General features: G+C 44.1%; 1 protein-coding gene across 2 annotated transcripts in view; it reads left to right on the plus strand.

The window, feature by feature from the left end:
• cacna2d3a (calcium channel, voltage-dependent, alpha 2/delta subunit 3a) overlaps nucleotides 1–20,551 on the plus strand; it is a 776,701-nt gene that overhangs the window by 318,624 nt on the left and 437,526 nt on the right. For both annotated transcript variants that reach the window (XM_080182611.1, XM_080182617.1), the window contains exon 5: nucleotides 1,607–1,769. In XM_080182611.1, coding sequence (XP_080038737.1) covers nucleotides 1,607–1,769 — 163 coding nt within the window. The remainder of the gene's footprint in view (nucleotides 1–1,606; nucleotides 1,770–20,551) is intronic.

Genomic DNA, 20,551 nt, shown 5'->3' on the forward strand with positions numbered 1-20,551 from the left:
ACCCCCCAACCTGCCTTGATGGCTGCTAACTATCCATCATCCTTCTGATCTGCACTCATTGATGTGGAGATGCCGGCGTTGGACTGAGGTAAACACAGTAAGAAGTCTCACAACACCAGGTTAAAGCCCCGTTGGAGTGGTGTTGTGAGACTTCTTACTCTGTTGACCCCAGTCCAATGCCGACATCTCCACATCAACGAGTGCAGGTCAGAAGGATGGTGGAGGGAGGGCAGCAATCAAGGTAGGTTGGGGGATGCGCTCTGCCGAGGGAGGGGGGGCCTGCCACCCGGGGGGTCTGACCGTTGGGGGGGGCTGCCTCCTGGGGGGGTCTGACCATGGTGGGGGAGGGGTGGGGGTCTGCTGGGGAGGCCTGCCTCCTGGGGGGGTTTGATCGCGGGGTGGGCGCTGCCTCCGGGGGGGAGGGGGTGGATCGCGAGGGGATGTGCTTTGCCAAGGGGGGCCTACCTGCCAGGAGGGGTCTGATCGTGGGGGGTGGGGGTCTGCTTCCCAGGGGGTTTGGATCATGGGGGGGTGGGTCTGCCAGGGTGATTAGCGGGGGGTCTGCGAAGGGTGTTCAAGGAGGATGGGCTTCGACGATTCCCCTGCAAAATAGGAATCTGTTTCGGATTTTTGTTCTGCAGGTGGATAGCAGCGCGGATCCAAAGACGGTAAAGTGGGGTTTGGCGGTAGAGTTGGGCGCGCAGTTCATTAAGTTGTTTTGAATGTATGCTAATACATTTAAATCGTCGGGCCCTCCAGTTAGGGCACGGATCACATTCGCGTCCAAATCGGGTGTTGGTAAAGGTACGATCTGCTCAGTTTCGGGTGCAGATCGCATTACAGGCCCAATGCCCGAATTTACCGCGATTTCGCGCCCAAAAATGGGTGCGAATTTTTGGTAAAATTGGGCCCTATGTCCTCTGGTCCTGGACTCTCCCACAAGAGGAAACAACCACTCAGCATCTACCATGCCCTCTGGGAATCCTATATGCCTCAATTAGGTTGACTCTCATTCTTCTAAACTCCAATGAGTGAAGTTCCAACTTACTCAACCTCTCCTCATAAGAAAATCCCTTCATACCCGGGATCAAATTAGTGAACCTTCCCTGGACTGCATCCAATGCCAGTATATATTTCCTTAGCTAAGGGGACTAAAACAGTTCACGGCATTCCAGGTATGGTCTAAATAGCTAGCTGCAGCAGGTTTGCACTACCTTGGTCAATTCCGCCCCAATTATGCTGATATTATTAACAAAAATAATCAGAAACTCTACTCCCAACCATGTATTTTATCTCAAAAATATAATGTAATATGGAACATTAATAACATTTTGCATAGCTTAATTATTTCTGGTGCTGCATATATCCCTTTGAAAATATCCACAATATTAGTTAGTGCAATCATTTTCTTAAATTGTTACATTAGTACAATGTAAGATGGTTAATATTTTACACTGAACAACATTATAAAGTGAAGTGCTAAGAGTTGTGTGCATGTCCGTTGCTAACCAACATGTAATGCTATTGTTTTGTTACAGTCAAATGCTTCTTCTATACATGAATTTAATTGTATTGATTAATCATAATGAACTTGCTTTGTTTTCAGTATGAATACTTCAATGCTGTTTTAATAAATGAAAAAGACGAAAATGGAAACTATGTGGAACTTGGGAAGGAATTTATTTTGGAACCCAACGAACATTTTAATAATTTGCCAGTGAACATCAGCTTAAGTGATGTCCAAATACCAACCAACAAGTATAACAAAGGTAAGTCGGAACTGTATAGTTTCTGATCACTTTGCTTTTCTGAACACTTGTACTTCATATCAGAAAATTCAGCAATATCAGAAAGGTTTAATCGCAATAATCCACAGGTTTAAAACCATGATTTGTGTCTGAAACAGAGAGAAGCGCATAAATTAATAGTTGAGTTAAGTTTAAATAAATTCTTTGAATTTACTCATGATTCATATTGTCAGCCAGTTGGACAGCAATCTCCAGCTTGTGGGCAATTTTGAGTAATTGCATTGTATTCATACATTGGATCTTCCATTTCCCTGTGATACTGATGTATCACTTGGCAAACATGCTTCTGTAATGCTATAAAAGTTACTCCTCCTGAATATATGCCATTGTGCATGTGAACATAGAACATTACAGCGCAGAACAGGCCCTTCAGCCCACAATGTTGCGCCGACCAATTAAAAAAGCAATGACCCTCTAACCTAAACCAATCCCTTTCCATCCATAAACCTATCCACGGATCTCTTAAATGCCCCCAAACTAGGTGCATCTACAACTGCAGCAGGCAGGACATTCCAATCCCTCACCACCCTCTGGGTAAAGAACCTACCTCTGACATCCATCCTATAACTACCACCCCTTAATTTAAAGCTATGCCCCCTCGTGCTAGCTTTCTCCTTCCGAGGAAAAAGGCTATCACTGTGCACCCTATCTAAACCTCTAATCATCTTGTATGTTTCAATAAGGTCCCCTCTTAGCCGCCTTCTTTCTAACGAAAACAACCTCAAATCCCTCAGTCTCTCCTCATAGGACCTTCCCTCCATACCAGGCAACATCCTGGTAAACCTCCTCTGCACCCTCTCCAATGCCTCCACTTCCTTCCTATAATGTGGGGACCAGAACTGCACACAATACTCCAAGTGCGGACGCACCAGAGTTTTGTACAGTTGCAACATGACGTTGCGGCTCCTAAATTCAGTCCCCCTACCAATAAACGCCAAGACACCGTATGCCTTCCTAACAACCTTATCTACTTGATTCCCAACTTTCAGGGATCTATGTACACATACACCTAGATCCCTCTGTTAATCAACACTATTCAGAGTCCTACCATTAGCCCTATACTCTACACATCTGTTAGTCCTGCCGAAGTGAATTACCTCACACTTTTCCGCATTAAACTCCATCTGCTACCTCTCGACCCAGCTCTGCAACTTGTCCAAGTCTCTCTGCACTAGACAGTAATATAATCCTCTGTTCATCCCTATCTGCAATGTGATAAATAATAAGAGACAGAGTGGAATGGTTTTAAGAATGTTCACTGAGTTCATTTTTTAATGTTTCGATGATGGTTGTTAATTGTTCATGTTTGCCTAATATAGATCATGACTTTACACAAATTAAATGATTGCCTTGTAATCACGTTCTGATAAGAGCCATTCTATATTTGATTGGGAACAGAAAGATTATATCGTTTACATTCGGGATGACTTAAATTCATTTTTGTTTTTATTTATCAGATCACTAATTTTTGAGAAGTGTTGTATTCAGTGATTTAGTTTGTCAAAACTCTGGGTTTATTGTGAATTGAATGGTTATATCGCAGCTGTAAATGATAATTTCACTGCCTGCCAATGTGATAGTTCCCTGTAGTGAATTGTCACTTAATGTTCTGATTTGCAAGGAACGTTATGAAACATAAAAGAAGTCACCCATGAAATGAATAGAATATTACATCATTGATAAAGTGCTACAGACATTCTTTCACTCAAGTGGAACACCATTTAATTCGCTTATGTCTTTGGCATTTGTGACTTATATGTCTTTTTTCAGTCATGCAAAAAACTGGTATGATAATTTTCTTCACCTTGACCATACTTTCAACTGAGTCCATTATCAGGAAAAAATGCCTTTATGGAGACTTTCTACTGCATAATTCGTCCTAAAAGAATTTGATCTTAATAGTATCATTAAGTTTCAGAGTAGTTATGATGAAAATTTCTAAAATCTATCTTTTAGCAGCTCGTGGGCTATTGATGAGTTAGCTTGTCAAGACACAATCGTACTGCACTGCCTGTGTTATGGATGAGTTAACACACCCTGCAGGTGCACTTGCTTTGAAAAGAAAATTACATTCTCAGCTAGTTTTTAAAATATATCAAATACAAAGGCTGGTAGAAGTTTGCAAATCGCTTCCACAAATGGCTGTTGACGCTAGGTCAATTGTAAATTTTAAATCTGAGATTGATAGATTTTTGTTTTCCACAGGCATTAATGGATATGGAGCAAAGGCTGGCACACGGGGCTATTTCACAGATCAGCCATGTTTTCATGAATGGTGGAACAGGCTCAAGGGGCTCAATGGTTCCCATTTTCCCCAGTTACTTTCTATGTTTATCCGATAAAAATTGATCTTGTCGACGGTATATCAAAACTTACAATTCTGCCAATTATTGGCTTTTTGAAGCTGGTTTTCAATTTTATCAATGCAATTTTTACGCACCTCCTGATAAGAGGCCCAGCTCTATTAAGAACATTCAGGATTCTACTTCTGATACTCAGATATTTAAAAACCAACCCTTCTGATATGTTGGCACGCATATAAAAACAACTGGCTTCTACTTTCTGTTAAAATGCATTAACAGACTAGCAGGATATGTTACATTGTTGATTTGGACATGGAAGGGTGAGATTTTACGGCCCCCGCTCGTCCCAAAACTGTAAAATCCCATCCGAGGTAAATGGACCTTTCAATTGCCTGTCCCTCACCTGCTCCGATTCCTGTGGCCGGCAAGGTGGTAAAGTCCCGGCCCTATTATTCCTTTTATTTCTGAATTATTACGAATCAGCGGTCTCTAATTTTTTGGAAGCATTCCAGTAGGCATCTGGTGGAACTGATTAAAAAATACCAGACATGACATGACATGATAACTGAACAGGTATCATGTTTCCACATAGACAATGGCCCAAATTTTCCTATCAAAATATTGGTAAGGCTAATATGTGGAAATGTTATTGCAAAGTCATGTAGGGGACTGATGTAGAGTTAAATTCAAATATCCAAAATTTGCTGTCCAAGTTGCACTGCTCCATTGTTAGCTTTACAAAAATGACATGTTGTTGTCTGTCTCAATAACAAAATGCACAAATGGTTTGAATTTGCTGTACTTGCGTGATAGATAAAAACTATTGCCAGAACAAGTTAGCTGTAGTCCATTCTAGTTTGATTACCCAAATGTTAGTTACTGCCAAACAACTTCTTTGGCACTAATGAGTAACTATTTACAAGTTTGGAATCCCACTCCTTCAAGTCTTAATTGTTCGATATTTTAAAAATATATTTTTGTTTTTAATTTTCCTTTCCATTTTTCCTCTACCTACATCTAATACTTCTTTCTAAATCCTTATTTGTGTTTCTCTATCTGATTTGACTTTGAATTTATCCAATCTAATTTACATTTCCTTCTTAGTCCCAGGGCTGCTAATTTCACAATCTTTCAATCTGATTAGTTAAGGAGATAGACAGTTGCTTTCCCTTGTCACTCAGTTCCTAGATACTCTGTTTCCCTTAATGCAATATTATCAGATTGCACTTTCATCAACTTTTCATACAAAAAATATAGAACCTACATTGCAAAAAATGACTGTTTTGATGTCAGTGAACTAGTAGATGTGGAGATTGATGAGAAATAGTCTGCTGTATGAGCAGCAGTGTGGGATCTGATGTGGGAGGCAGACTGCTTGGGGAATTGAATTTTATTGGATGAAATTTGGGAGGCTAGTATGAGAGTGTTAGAGAAGTTGATAGCAGATGTAATTCTAATGGGTAAATATTTCAGTTCATTTGAGAAAAAAGAGTTAAAGTTTCAAGATCTTCTGATTGATGGTTTGAATTTCTAAATTTGGGGCATAAGTTCTTGTAAATAGCATCCGTCATCCACACATGTTGATCTGTTGCTATTGGGTACAAGAATAATAACCTGCACTCAGTGTCCATCAGACATTGCTGGATTTAGGCCAGGCTATGTCATCTTCAGGGGAAGTTACATGGTGGGTAATGTTTTTCAGTTAAGTTTCTTGAGTTAAGCCAGAGAGAATTTTGTGTAGTCAGAATGTTCCAGACTCTCCACACCATCTGAATAACATCCTTGACCCATTACAATTTGAAACCTGCCTCATTTCCTTGTAACAGTATTTTAATGTGCAGAACATTTCAATACATGGGTTGTAAATGTTCTTTGGGACACTTTTGCCAAGGACTTATATTTGGCTGCAGGCCCTGGGTATCTGCTTCACAGGTTTGTATGTTAACCAGACTCTGGATTAGGTATGTCTTCAACAAAGGCTTGTCCTCGGACAATGGTTCACTTCCTGTTGCTGCAGGCCTAGGGGAACATGGGCCAATGAGGTAGGTACCATCTCAATCCCCTTGCAGGGACAAATTGACACTCCAAACTACCCACAATTTTACATAGTTCCTTATTTATTGTGAATCAGCTAGGCTTCTCGGTCTGGTGAAACTGCCTATAGTCCCAGATGTAGTCTCTGCCCCTACTGATGCTGCTGGGATTACAGGGCTGCAGCCATCTGATTGCTGGTTCTCTAAGGCATGGCGTCCTACTAAGATAGAGAGTGAAAGTCTCACCTTAGAGGATTAACACTGATCCCAGCGTGAAATTGCTGTGACTTAGGCATTGAGATCATGGGAGTGCTCACCCATGACATTTTAACCAGGCATGGGATCACGGCAGCCTGTAAAATCTAACCAGATGTTTTTACTGGCAAGTACACACCAAGGTCAACTGCGTGGCAAAGAACCTCAGCTACTGGGAGAAACTTTTCAATTTTTTTTCAAAGTGTCTCTGGTGGGAAAAGCAGAGGGCAGCCCACCACCAGCTGCCTTGCCAAGTTTGCCCGCCATATTTTCCAACACTTATTTTTTAAAAAATGTTAAGAAGCAAGTCATTGTGCTGGCAAAGCCCACCTTGCCAGCACACTTGTTTCCTGAAAGATTGGCATGACCTATTTAAGGGCACCCACCACCCCACCCCCATTGTTTCTTTAGAAGGAACTCTTCAAAATGCAGCTAATGGAAATACAACAAAACTTATTCCACCTTATAAATCTAAGAAAGGGTTTAATAAAGAAACATCATCATTCCAAACTTGGAGTCTCACCCTGGGCCACACCAAACTATCCACAATTCTACATAGTTCCTTATTTATTGTGAATCAGCTGGTCAGCTGACTATTACTTCATTCTGTAATTGGTTTCATGGTTTACTGGGTCAGCTGATCCTTACATCTTGTTCCCGCTGGTCACAGTATATTCAGTACAAAGTTGTCACTGGTTACATTGTAATACCACCCCAGCAGACACGGACTCCCCCTTCACCATGGACCTTCCAAACGGAAGCCCCCTAAGTAGTGCTCCTTGACACTAGACCAAGCAGTGCCGGGGGGGCAATGCCAAGGTGTTTCCGGGGCATGAACCTCTCCCAACTGAGGATTGTACTTAGCTGTGCGTCCTATAGCAGGTTCTGCTTGGCATTTCCCTATCTTACAAAATATTGCCGGCATGATGTCACGCTGCTGAGGAGGAGAGGGAATAATATCTACATGAGAGGATGATACAGCGGGTAGGCTTGCTAAATTATGTTTATATATACTAATGGGATTCCTGATCTTTCATTGCGGAACTCCATTATGTCACTGGCAAGGGTGGGGAAATCCCGCCAGCTTGAAAGCGTTTTGGGACTCCCCTCGATTCACCACCCCCACTGTCATTCTTGCCTGACTGAACCAGGGGCAGAAGATCATGTTACCCACAATTTCACAGACAAGGCTTCCTACTGGCAAACTCACATTTGTGAAGTCAGTAAGATGGCTCTCAGTTGGAATAAAGTACAAGACACCTTAAGATTGAATAAAAACAAAACTTATCTTGAATTGATTCTCCTGTTTCTGCTCCTCTTTTCAATTATCTGAGTGGGAAAACTACCCCTCTCCGGCCTGTGCTGGGACCCAGTGGAGTCAGCAGGTCCTGATCTACATGTGAAAAGAAGAATTGGGTTAAAATCGACCACATGGTCTCTCATCCCAATCATTGCCAGCAACCAGCTGGGATTTCAACAACTTTCCCTCATCCCGGATAGAGGCATAGACAAGTCACCTGGAACATAATTTATTCCACCCAAGCAAGGAAGCTGTGTCAAAGCTCTGGGGTCACAATCAAAATGTGCTGGGCATTGGCACATCAGGCTAGTGAATTGTGCAATGCTAATACCAGCATCTTTCCTGGGCATTCTTAAGGTTGATTCAATCCCCAAGTATTGTAATAAAACAAACTGAATACAGAAACATTCAATTGATACAAGTTAAGGAAGCGATATTAAAATGCAAATCATTAGAATCAAATGTAAAATGTAAATCATAAGAAGAACATATAAACATACTGGAAATCTGATGCAAAATTCCTAAATATATTTTAACAAGTATCCTTTCTTAAATTGGAAACAAATAGTGGCTTTACACCATACTTGTCATACTGAAGCATTAAACAAGAATTGCATTGCATCAGAGGTATCAACCTAATAAAACAAACATGTTAATGCTTCCATTAAACTACAAAGAAAGAAGTTTGATATAAATCTGTTAAATATTTTTGTAGTAGCTTCACTCTGGGTTGAATTTCATCATTTTTACCTAATATTAACGTAAAGCTATTAGAGTCAGTGTCCCTGTATCACCTCATTAACACTGTAATTGCAGTTGGCACCATTGTATGGCACCATATTTATAGGTGTCCCAATATCCTGTCTATGTCAGGTGATATGGAAATTGTGGTCCTGCAAAGCAAATAAGATCCATATTTTAGTTAAGAACTATTCACAAGCTGAACACTAAAGACTGTGACCAGTTCCATGGGTGACATAAAAGAAGAGATCCTGCAAAGGTAAGTCTCAAATTATATTTGTGGGTCTCATAAGAACTAGGAGCAGGAGTAAGCCATCTGACCCCTTGAGCCTGCTCCGCCATTCAATAAAATCTTGGCTGATCTTGGTGCGGACTCAGCTCCACTTACCTGCCTAACCCTTAATTCCTTTACTGCACAAAAAAAATGATCTACCCTTGCCTTAAAAACATTCAAAGAGCCTCAACTGCATCACTGGGTAGCAAATTCCACAGATTCACCTTTGGGTGAAGAAGTTCCTTCTCAACTCAGCCCTAAATGTGCTCCCCCTTATTTTGAGGCCATGCCCCCTAGTTCGAAGAAGCAGGATGGCATCTCTGGGATGTACATAAATAATCCAGGCTGCAGCAATTGTAGGACCTGCATTGTCCTGACCACAGCACTGGTCTCTTTTCCTTTATTTAATTTGGGAAGCTGTGTCAGAATGCCTGCTGCAATCCTGCAGTTTGCCATCTTGCAAATGGTCGGCAATTGTGTATGAGGCTAGAGCCTCAATATCATGAGGACCACTTCTATCAGCTTGCTCTGTCAGTTACCAAAAGAATCCACATAGATTCTATGTTAATCTTCACAAAATGCGCACACCATGAATAAAGATATAGTTGTAAAGATTTTTAGGTCCTTTCATCTTTTGATATTTTAGGAGTATCCTCTAGCTTTCTGCTATCATTCTGTGCCAAACTGACAAATGCTTCATGACATTACCAGAGGGTGTCTAGATAATACAATAAGAACTTAAATGAGTCATAAAAATAAATTAGCTTTTGACCAGTTAATGTTATTGCCTGTACCAATGTGTATCCTTAATTGTCTTTTCTGAAAATATCCTAGCTTTGACTCTCTTTAAAATAATATTATGCTTTTAAAGGACATTTTACCAAATATAGTTTGAAAGGTTTACCAGTCAAGAGCTCAAAGTGTTTGCTCAATGGGGCACCACTTTAAGTTTTACTTTGCAGCACCCGCTCGCAAATTTTTCAAATTGTACAATAATTCACAGCAAAATTTATCCATCAAGACTAGGCAGCCCAGACCTTCCAGTCTCCAGGTCATACTCCCCAAAATGTGTTTCGAGACTCCACAGAAGTCCCAATGCACTGACTCCATGGGAATTGCCCAGGAAATTTGGATTTCTGACAGACAATTCCCCTACTTTCCAGGACCCTCCGCCAAAGTCTCTGACTCTGAGTCAGTCGCTTCCGATTTACTTAGCTAGATAGTTGCCCAGATGGAGACATAAGAACATAAGAACATAAGAACATAAGAAATAGGAGCAGGAGTAGGCCATCTAGTCCTTCGAGCTTGCCCCGCCATTCAATAAGATCATGGCTGATCTGTCGTGTCTCAGTTCCACATCCCCGCCCTCTCCCCATAACCCTTAATCCCCTTGCCTATCAAAAACCTATCAACCCACATCTTAAAAATATTTAGCAAGGCAGCCTCCACCCCTTCAACGGGCAGAGAATTCCAGAGATTCACCACCCTTTGAGTGAAGAAGTTCCTCCTCAACTCCGTTCTAAACCGCCCCCCCTTTATCTTGAGGCTGTGCCCTCTAGTCCTACTGTCCTTTTTGAGCGGGAAGAGCCTCTCCACCTCTATCCTATCCATCCCATTCATCATCTTATATGTCTCAATGAGATCTCCCCTCATTCTTCTAAACTCCAATGAGTACAAGCCTAGTTTATTCAGCCTCTCCTCATAGTTCAACCCCCTCAACTCCGGTATCAGCCTAGTAAACCTCCTCTGCACTCCCTCCAAGGCCAAAATATCCTTGCGTCAGGAAGGACAGGAAAGTCACTCGTGGGTAATTATACAACTAACCACCCGATCTCTTATTGGATGCTTTTAGCACCATTCTACGCCTTTATCATCACTATTTGCATTCCCTTTGTCTTTTTGTCTATGCTTCTCCTATCAATTACAGATCCCCAACACTCCTCCCCTACCCATGCTCACAGTATAAATCTTGTCTGACTTTCCTTGTCTTCAGCTCTGATGAAGGGTCATTCTGACTTGAAACATTGGCTGTAATCTCTCTCCACAGAAACTGTCAGACCTACTGAGATTTTCCAGCATTTTCTGTTTTTGTTTCAGATTCCAGTACCCACAATATTTTGCTTTTAACAGAGTGAGAGTGATGCCTGACTTAGTTAGTGAGAGCACACCATTCACCAGTGGACAGTAATGTTCCAAAGAATATGGAGCATACTATCAAACTTAGCAGTAGAGTGATTCCCAACCAAACTAGATCGCTTACTCAGCCACGTTAATGCAGAATCAGGAGGCATCCTGATAGGATTGCCCACTGCATTGAAAATTACTTGTGGCAACCACCCAGTCCATAGATCTGCAGCCCTACCTGGTGTGGAGGTAGGAGAGGGCCTTGCAGAAAGCTGTTTTCATATCATTCTGGCCCCTAAGGTGATTACCCACTCTTAGTCCCAATTGATCCCTCAAGCCAGGTGGCCCTCTTCTACTGTTTTTCCCTTAAAGGGACAATCACCACATCCCTCCCCATAGAACCATAGAACATTACAGCACAGAAACAGCCTTTTGGCCCTTCTTGGCTGTGCCAAACCATTTTTTTTGCCTAGTCCCACTGACCTGCACTTGAACCATATCCCTCCACACCCCTCTCATCCATGAGCCTGTCCAAGCTTTTCTTAAATGTTAAAAGTGAGCCCGCTTTCATCACTTCATCTGGCAGCTCATGCCACACTCCCACCACTCTCAATGTGAAGAAGACCCCTAATATTCCCTTTAAACTTTTCCTCCTTCACTCTTAACACACGTCCTTTAGTTTTTTTTCTCCCCTAACTTCAGTGGAAAAAGCCTGCTTGCATTCCCTCTATCTATACTCGTCATAATTTTATACACCTCTATCAAATCTCCCCTCATTCTTCTATGCTCCAGGGAATAAAGTCCTAACCTATTCAACCTTTCTCTGTAACTTAGTTTCTCAAGTCCCGGCAACATCCTTGTAAACCTTCTCTGCATTCTTACAACCTTACTAATATCCTTCCTGTAATTAGGTGACCAAAACTGCACACAATACTCTAAATTTGGCCTCACCAATGTTTTATACAACCTCACCATATCTTATACTCAATACTTTGATTTATAAAGGCCAATGTTCCAAAAGCATTCTTTACGACCCTATCTACCTGTGACACCGCTTTTAGGGAATTGTGTATCTGTATTCCCAAATCCCTCTGTTCTACTGCGCTCTTCAGTGTCCTACCATTTACCATATATGTTCTACCTTGGTTTGTCCTTCCAAAGTGCAAAACCTCACACTTATCTGCATTAAACTCCACCTGCCATTTTTCAGCCCATTTTTCTAGCCGGTCCAAATCCCTCTGCAAGCTTTGAAAACCCTCCTCACTGTCCACTACGCCTCCAATCTTTGTATCATCAGCAAATTTGCTGATCCAATTTACCACATTATCATCCAGATCATTGATATAGATGACAAACAACAATGGACCCAGCACTGATCCCTGTGGTACACCACTAGTCACAGGCCTCCACTCAGAGAAGCAATCCTCCACTACCACTCTCTGGTTTCTTCCATTGAGCCAATGTCTAATCCAATTTACTACCTCTCCATGTATACCTAGTGACTCAATATTCCTAACTAACCTCCCATATGGGACCTTGTCAAAGGCCCCTTTAATTCTTTTATACAATCTTCAACAACCACGCTACTCAAGCCCAAATTTTAGCTGAACAAGTCGGACAATTGTAAATTGAGTCTTTGAGGGGTTTTTCTGTTTCTTGTGGAATGGTGTAAGTCTGTAGTCTGGGATACTTTTACACATTAACAGGAACGATAATAACAGGTACCTCTTTTGGCACAGGTAGTTCATTATGACTTGTTTCCATACAGACGTCAGTTATGTCTATAACAGGTTGATCAGGTATTTCGATGCTTACAGGCTCAAAAATACTTCTAGATGGTAAAACTGATTGGTGAAGTCTCTCTCTACTCAAGTGACCCTTCGTTTATGAATGATCTGTTCCTCCATGTCTCCTGGGTATAACAGGAGTCTGGTGTCAGGGGCAATGGGTGGAATTTTGAGATTTTTTTTCTAAGTGTCCAGCTAATGTGAAAACGGCTGAGTTCCTGATCCATTTTTCAGGCTGGGTCTTAGGTTCAATCATATGCACTCAGTTTTTGAAAAAGTGAGCTAGACCATTTCTAGCTACTAGGGACAGTGGGCAGGGCCTAGTTCACTCGTCAGCCAGCAGATCAGATCAGAGCCACAAACCATGCATGCGCAGGAAAAGCAGAACCTTCTCCGGGCCAGATACAGCCTCCCTCAACTCCTCCACACAGACATAGGAGATCCCCCCCAGACATTACTGACCACCTAACCCCCTCACCCATCCCCCCACTATCCCCAGACACCCTTGCACATGGCCCCATCATCATCTCCTCCCTGCCTCCCTGGCCAGATGGCTGACTGACGTGACCCTCTCACTCTCTGGCCCCTGATCATCACAGAGGCAAAATCCACCCCCCCCTCCTCCCGCAACCCCTCCTCCACTCCTGCTCACCTTCATCAGCACAGCTGGAAGTGCTGACTTGGCTTTCCCTCCATGGTAACAAGGCAAACTGCATTAACCTCACTGGAGTGCCCTAATGGGCGCATGACTCGCCCAAAGTGCCTGCAGCAGATCTGCTGTAACAAGGGAGAGCTCCTTAAAAACTTCAAGGATGAACAGACAGGCAGGCAGTGCAGGAAGAAATGGCCTCCAGGAAGAGAGCTCCCTGTTTTTCTGATGCTGATCTGACCATGTTCTTGGAGGCGGTGGAGGCAAGGCAGGACATCCCCATCCCCCCAGCAGGATGCTGTCCCATGGGAATGGATGGAAACGCAGTGGCAGCATGTGTTGGTGCCAGGGCACTGTCCACGAAAACTGGGAAGCAGTGCTGCGAAAAACTGAATGACCTAATCCGGACAGCAAGGGTGGGTGTTTAACCTCATCTAGCATTTTCCCCCCAAATGACTCCCAGATCCCCCAACCTCCAGCACCCTGCATGCTTTCAGCTGGTGAACCCCAAGCACCTCCCTTCTCCCCTCTCCCTCCCTTCCTGCCAAGAATATCACAACTGTTGTCCTCTGAGGACCACCCCCTGAAACCCTGCAGGGCTCATGCCATCAGATTTTACATGGCTCCTTCTGTCCTGTAAGAAGGCTCACAATATCAGGTCAAAGTCCAACAGGTTGAAATCTGTTGGACTTTAACCTGGTGTTGTGAGACTTCTTACTGTGCTTACCCCAGTCCAACACCGGTTTCACCACATCCTGGCTTCCTTCTGTCCCCCAAGGAGAAGAATAGCCATAATCGCTGGGAAAGGGTGAAGACAGGAGGTGGTGTGCCTGAGGAGGAGGCACTGGAGTTTGCAGGAAGGGTGGGCATGTGGATCATTAGCGACAGCATGATCGAGCTAGAGCATAGAAGTCAGCACCTGCCAATCCTCCACTTGTAGGAGATATCACAAGTAAGTTGCATGCAGCCCAGATTCCTCTCCATTCCTTGTGTCCGAAGTTGCACGAAGGGATCCCGAAGAACCTGGTCCACCTGGCATCAGAGCCCCCACTGCTGCTCCCACCCATCCTGCCAATCAGCTCGGAAGAGTCCACGGAGGAAGCTGATGTAGGGACCTCCGAGGCCGGCACCAGTTTTGTGACACCTTCCACCTCTCAAATCACCATCCCAGATATTCTCACATCGGTGGATCTTATGGCGAGACATCCGGGTCACCCTCTGGTGTGCACGACACATCTGCTGATGTACATCGGATGGAGAAGGGAACGTCTGAGGCCTCCAGGGGCCTGCTGGAGGTGAGGGCTCAGCTGGCCCCAGGCTACATGCTGGGCCTTTGCGATCACCTCTCCCTCAGCTGCTGGAGATGCAGCAACAGAGCCAGGGAATGCAAAGAGGGGCTGACAGCAACACTGAACCGGCTGCAAGGCTGTTGGGAGGAGTCCCAAAGCTTTCAGGCAGACCAGCTATTGCCTCTCTTATGTGGTTCCCAGGCCAACACTGCATGGGTGGCATCCGTGGTGAAAAACACCATGAGTAGCAGGGTCCAATTGATGGCTGATGCACAGCAGGCCACAGCAGAGTCCCAGAGGGCTGCAGCTGAGCCAGAACAGACCCGAGCTGAGGGCCTCAACAGGCTTCTTGAGATTCTACACCCCTTGGCTAAGAAGATCGAGAGCTTGCAGGCGACCCCGCAATATAGTCTGAGACACAGCAGGCAATGGCTGCAGCCCTTGAGAATGTGGCCCACTCACACAGGATCACAGGTGAGAGGCTGCAGAGCTTGCAGGAGACCCAGTGGGGACAGTGCTGAGACACAGCGGGCTATGGCAGCAGCCTCTGAGTATGTACCCCAGTCACAGAGGGTCACGGCTGAAGGGCTGCAGAGTGTGGCCAAATCTCAAAGGCACTTGCTGCTGCCATTGACTCCTGTCTCAGAGGGCCATTGCAGAGAGCTTGACCATTGTGGCAAGAACGCAGGTGGTCCTCCAGGACTGGCAGGACTAGGTAATGACTGAGCTTCTGGAACTCACTGCAGAAACACTGTCATCCCATGGAGTGACTCAGGGGCCCACAGGAACCCCAAGGGAGCAGGAAAGGCTTGAGCCCATGCCAGGGCCTTCCACGCAGGACACAGTGGCTGTGGCTTCTGCCCCCCCCTCCCTGCCCCCCACCCCACCTTCCTGACACTGGGGCACTTCAGAGGTACCAGGATGAAGAGGGTGTCATGGATACCTCCCTGACACCTGGAAGCCAGCCAAGGTCCAGGCCCTCCAGAGGACGTACGTCAAGAGTTTAACAGGCACGGGATGCAGTAGGCAGCTGGCCCCTTCCACCCCTGGTGCTGCAGAGACACTGAGACATAATGGTAGGCCATATAAGATTAAGAAGTTGTAGCGGCACTAAAATGGCACAGGTAAAAGGCAACACAAGGTAGATAGAGTATTTAGGCACTTTAAAGTCTCACCTTCACACGTTTTTATATTATCATTTATTTTGAAAACACTTTTATTGGCAAGAATAAATGTTATTTCACCCCACACCTGAGACTAACTTGTCTCTAATTAGTGGCTAACAGGAATGTACTTTCCCCAACGGTGATCGGAGGGTCCCTGCAAGTTGATGTCAGTGGGCGAGGCCCTTCAATGCAGCGCTACTGAGAAAATCAAATAATTCACTGGCTATGGTGGGTAGCATGCATTGGCAGCTGGGTAACAATCCAGTTTAGTAAGTTGACACTGTGAAATCTGACTCTAACTCTGAAGGGGAAATTGTCGGAGGGCCCCAGGAAGAAGGGGAATTTTAAGCTTCCCAGGCAATTCCACAGAGTTAGTGCGTCGGGACTTCCACAGGCTCTCAATGCGTGCCTTGGATTATACATCCTGTCTTTGATGATCTGCAGAGTGCAGGATCTGGGCAGATATATATGTATATAAATAAACCTTTCCACATCAGGGGGCAGAATTTGTTTACCTTTACTGTCTGTCTGTTTAGGATATGTGTCTTTATAGCAAGAGATATAAAATCTTAATAAATAATTAAACTAACTTGAATTTTTCTTTACCAAAGAAATCTGTAGTTGTACCTTCGGCTAATGAAACGGCAGTATTCGGCTTTGATGTTTGTTTTGAATTTTATGCTGTTCAGACAAGAACTCAGCAATAGTTAAGCGCCACATAGCTAAAAATAAAAGAGCGTAGCTAGCGTAACAATTTAAAGCATGTTACCAAATATAAAAAAACCTGCTCTGCATTGACACGACCTGCGTGTTTACCCAGTTACTGATTTTCTTGCCAGCTGTATTTGTGTTCAGATCTGTTCATGCTCTTGCCAACTGTAACAGTGGGAGATCATACATTGCGTAAAATACATTATTTCCTTTCTTTAAAAGTATCTTCGCAAAGGCTGAAGGGCCTTCCTTTTTACACACAAAAATTAAGTTCAAATTGTTTAGGTATTTCCAGCATTTTCAATTATCATTTTAGATTTCCAGCGATGGAGTATTTTGCTTCTGTCCACATCAGCTTAACTTTTCCAATATTGGTGTCCCTGAGAGCTTACATTCGTAAACTCTGTGGGGGGTTAAAAGCAGCGAATGCCAGCACTTTGTATGAATTGCCGGTTTAGCTGCTCCTCTTAAAGAAAATCCATGAACTGTAGGTATAAATGTTTTCTGAGAGCTTTTGCTTGCAACATGGAGAGTCTCTCTGCTGAGTGAAAGGACTGGAAACTGCATGAACTCCAGGTTGAAACCACTCAATAGCCTCCCTTGGTCAACAATTGTTGCAGATATTTCAAACAGAGAACTATTGGAGAGTTCAATCATGTATTTTTTACTATTACTCCTATGTTGAAGACCTTATTTCCTGCAGCAGCATTTCAGTTTAACAGAAAATCCAAAATTACCAGAATATCTTTTCAAAGATTGTTTTCAAGTATTTGGCAGAAGGATTAGAGATCATTTGAGAGGAATTTGTTTCACCCACGGGGTGGCGGGGTCTGGAACTCATTGCCTGAAGCGAAGGCAGAGGCAGACACCCTCTTAACTAAATAAAAATTTGAATATGCACTTAATGTGTTGCAGCCTACAAGACTATGGAGCAAGAGCTGGAAAGGATAGCTCTCTTTTGGCCAAAGCACACATGATGGGCCAAATGGTCTCCCTCTGAGCTATAAATTTCTGTGATCCTGTCCTCAAAATATATTTTGAGGAATTTGTTTGGTTCAGTTCTTCTTTATTATTTTGCAACTCTCCATATTTGATGTGGGGAGGTGGTGACACAATGATATTGTCATTGGTTGGTAATCCAGATGCCAGGGTAATGCTTTGGCAACCAGGTGGAATTTGCATTCAAGAAAAATCTGGATTGAAAAATCTAATGATGACCATGGAATCGTTGTCAACTTGTAATGACTTCAATCAGGCCACAGAGGTTGGCCTATTGGAAAGTGAACTCCTTGATGAAGGAGTCAATTGGTGGCCTACACGTGAGTCCAGACCACAGCAATGTGGTTGATTCTTAAAACAGCCCTTGAAATGGCCTAAAAGCCATTGAATTCAAAGGCAATCAGGGATGGACAAAAAACAATGGACAATGAGGGAACGTGTAAAGGAAATCTCACTGGATAGACTCCATGGCACATTTGCATTTCTTTGGAGCTATGCTGGACTCAGATTGCTGGCAGGAATGGTTACATGTGTGGACTTGGAGGGGATCAATTGAGACACTAGAGGACTTGATTAAAGGCGCACTCCCAACAATGACTGAATTTTCCAACCAGTGCAGAGGATCGGTACATCAGGAATCTATCCGTGAAAGTCTCCCAGAAGCATTCTGGATCAACATTGAAACCAAAGACTCCATTCAATGTTCCATTACTGCACGGGCTTTCCCCTGCTTATCCAATTGTCTCTTCCCTCTTTGGTAGTCACCAACCAGGAACAGAGGTGAACCTGTGTTTCCCAGTGTACATCAGCAGTGCCTACCTCTGACATTGGGGTTGCTGATTAATGACTGTTGGATGGTCTCCAATTGGCCTCCAAACTCGGCACCTCATCTGGCAATACTAACTGAATCAGAATCCCAAAGCTAGCCTCTTAATTAGCTGCCTCCCCCAGAATTGGGTTTCGCTGCCATTTAATGTGGATTCCCCAATCAGATTTCATCCAATGGCAGGTTCAGGAACTGGGAATGAAAATCATCCCCAGAGAGACTCCCAGCAGGGGCATCCAGAGGAGTACGACAGTGGTGCGAGGGACAACCATTACAGTGGCAGAAAGAGGACAGGCACCAGTATCAAAGTGAAGATAGATTCTGCTGATTCTCTTCACAATGGAATTTAAGGATCTAGGAATCTAATGGTCCTGAGTCTGGATTAGCATCTCAGAGGTCATTTTCTGTAACTGAGGCAAATGAGTCCGATTGCCATTCTGCTTCTAATTATTTACCTTGAAATCCAGCCGCTCCTATCTCACTCAACCTTCTAACTCAGATCAGGCAAGATCTATGTCATGCAGCGAGTTTTGTTGGGTGTCCTGTCGGGGTGTGGGGGACTGGAGGTGGTGGTGGGAGAAGTGGGGAGGAACATCAGTATAATACTTATCCAGAAGTTAGAAATGGTTATAATTCTTTTAACAAAGAACAAAAAACATTCCATCACAAGAACAGGCCCTTCAGTCCACCAAGTCTGGGCCGACATAGATGCTATTCTAATCTAATATTATCTTGCCTCTAAGTGGTCCGTATCCCCCTATTTCCTGCCTATTCATGTATTCATGTTTGACATCGGTGGTAGGGAAATTAATGGAAAAAATACTTAGGGGTAGGATGTATGAGCATTTGGAGCGTTGCGATCTGATTAGGGATACGCAACATGGCTTTGTTAGAGGGAGGTCTTGCCTTACGAATCTGGTGGAATTCTTTGAGGAGGTGACAAAAACGGTTGACGATGGGAGAGCCGTTGATGTCATCTATATGGATTTTAGTAAGGCGTTTGACAAAGTCCCTCATGGTAGGCTGGTAGAAAAAGTTAAGGCGCATGGGATACGAGGTCAGGTAGCTAGGCGGATTGAGAACTGGCTGGGCAATAGGAGACAGAGGGTAGTTGTGGAGGGGACCTTTTCGGGCTGGAGGCCAGTGACCAGTGGTGTGCCGCAGGGCTCAGTACTGGGACCTTTCCTCTTTGTAGTATACATAAATGACTTGGAAGAGAGCGTAGGTGGTGTGATCAGCAAGTTTGCGGATGACACCAAGATGGCAGGATTGGCGGGTACTGAACTGGATTGTCAGGTGATACAACGGGATATAGATAGGTTGGTGCATTGGGCAGATAGAATTTAATCCTGACAAATGCGAGGTGATGCATTTTGGAAGGAATAATGCAGAGAGGAGCTATGTGATAAAAGGTAGACCGATTAGGAGTATAGACATACAGAGGGACCTGGGAGTGCAGGTTCACAAATCCATGAAGGTTGCGACACAAGTGGAGAACGTTGTTAGGAAGGCTTATGGAATGCTAGCCTTTATAGGTAGGGGTATAGAGTATAAAAGCTGCCGTCTAATGCTTCAGTTGTATAGAACATTGGTTAGACCGCATTTGGAGTACTGCGTCCAGTTCTGGTCACCTTACTACCGGAAGGACATGGAGGCTCTGGAGAGGGTTCAGAGGAGGTTTACCAGGATGTTGCCTGGCATGGAGGGGCTGGGGTACGAGGAAAGGTTGGGGAAACTGGGACTTTTCTCCTTGGAAAGACGGAGGTTGAGAGGGGACATGATAGAGGTATATAAGATACTGAAGGGAATAGATAGAGTCAATAGTGAGAGACTGCTCCCTAGACTGGGTACAAATACGAGAGGTCATGATTTAAGGGTGAGGGGGGAGAGGTATAATTTGGAAGTGAGAGGAAGGTTCTTTACGCAGAGAGTTGTGGGGGTATGGAACGCGCTACCGAGGAGGGTGGTGGAGGCAGGAACGTTGGACTCGTTTAAGGTTCAGTTAGACAGACACATGAGTGAAACAAGGATGGAGGGTTATAGTAGGGGCTATTAAATAAGGTCAGAACCTCGGGAGACACCGGAAATGCAGACTTGTAAGTTAACGTTTTTGTCTTTTTATTCCGCAGGTGGAGGTCCACCTCATTGTCAAACGAGGGGCATGCACACGGTGGGTCGTGCATGGGCTGCTCTTGGAGGTTCCGGGAGTGGCCTAGTACTTCGTGTCGGTGTGTGTGCTTGATCCCGGACCGGTAGACGGGCGCCGCAACAGCTCGGTGACTAGCA

The sequence above is a fragment of the Carcharhinus amblyrhynchos genome, chromosome 3, assembly GCF_965287045.1.
Source record: "Carcharhinus amblyrhynchos chromosome 3, sCarAmb.v2.hapA, whole genome shotgun sequence".
Lineage (NCBI taxonomy): Eukaryota > Metazoa > Chordata > Chondrichthyes > Carcharhiniformes > Carcharhinidae > Carcharhinus > Carcharhinus amblyrhynchos.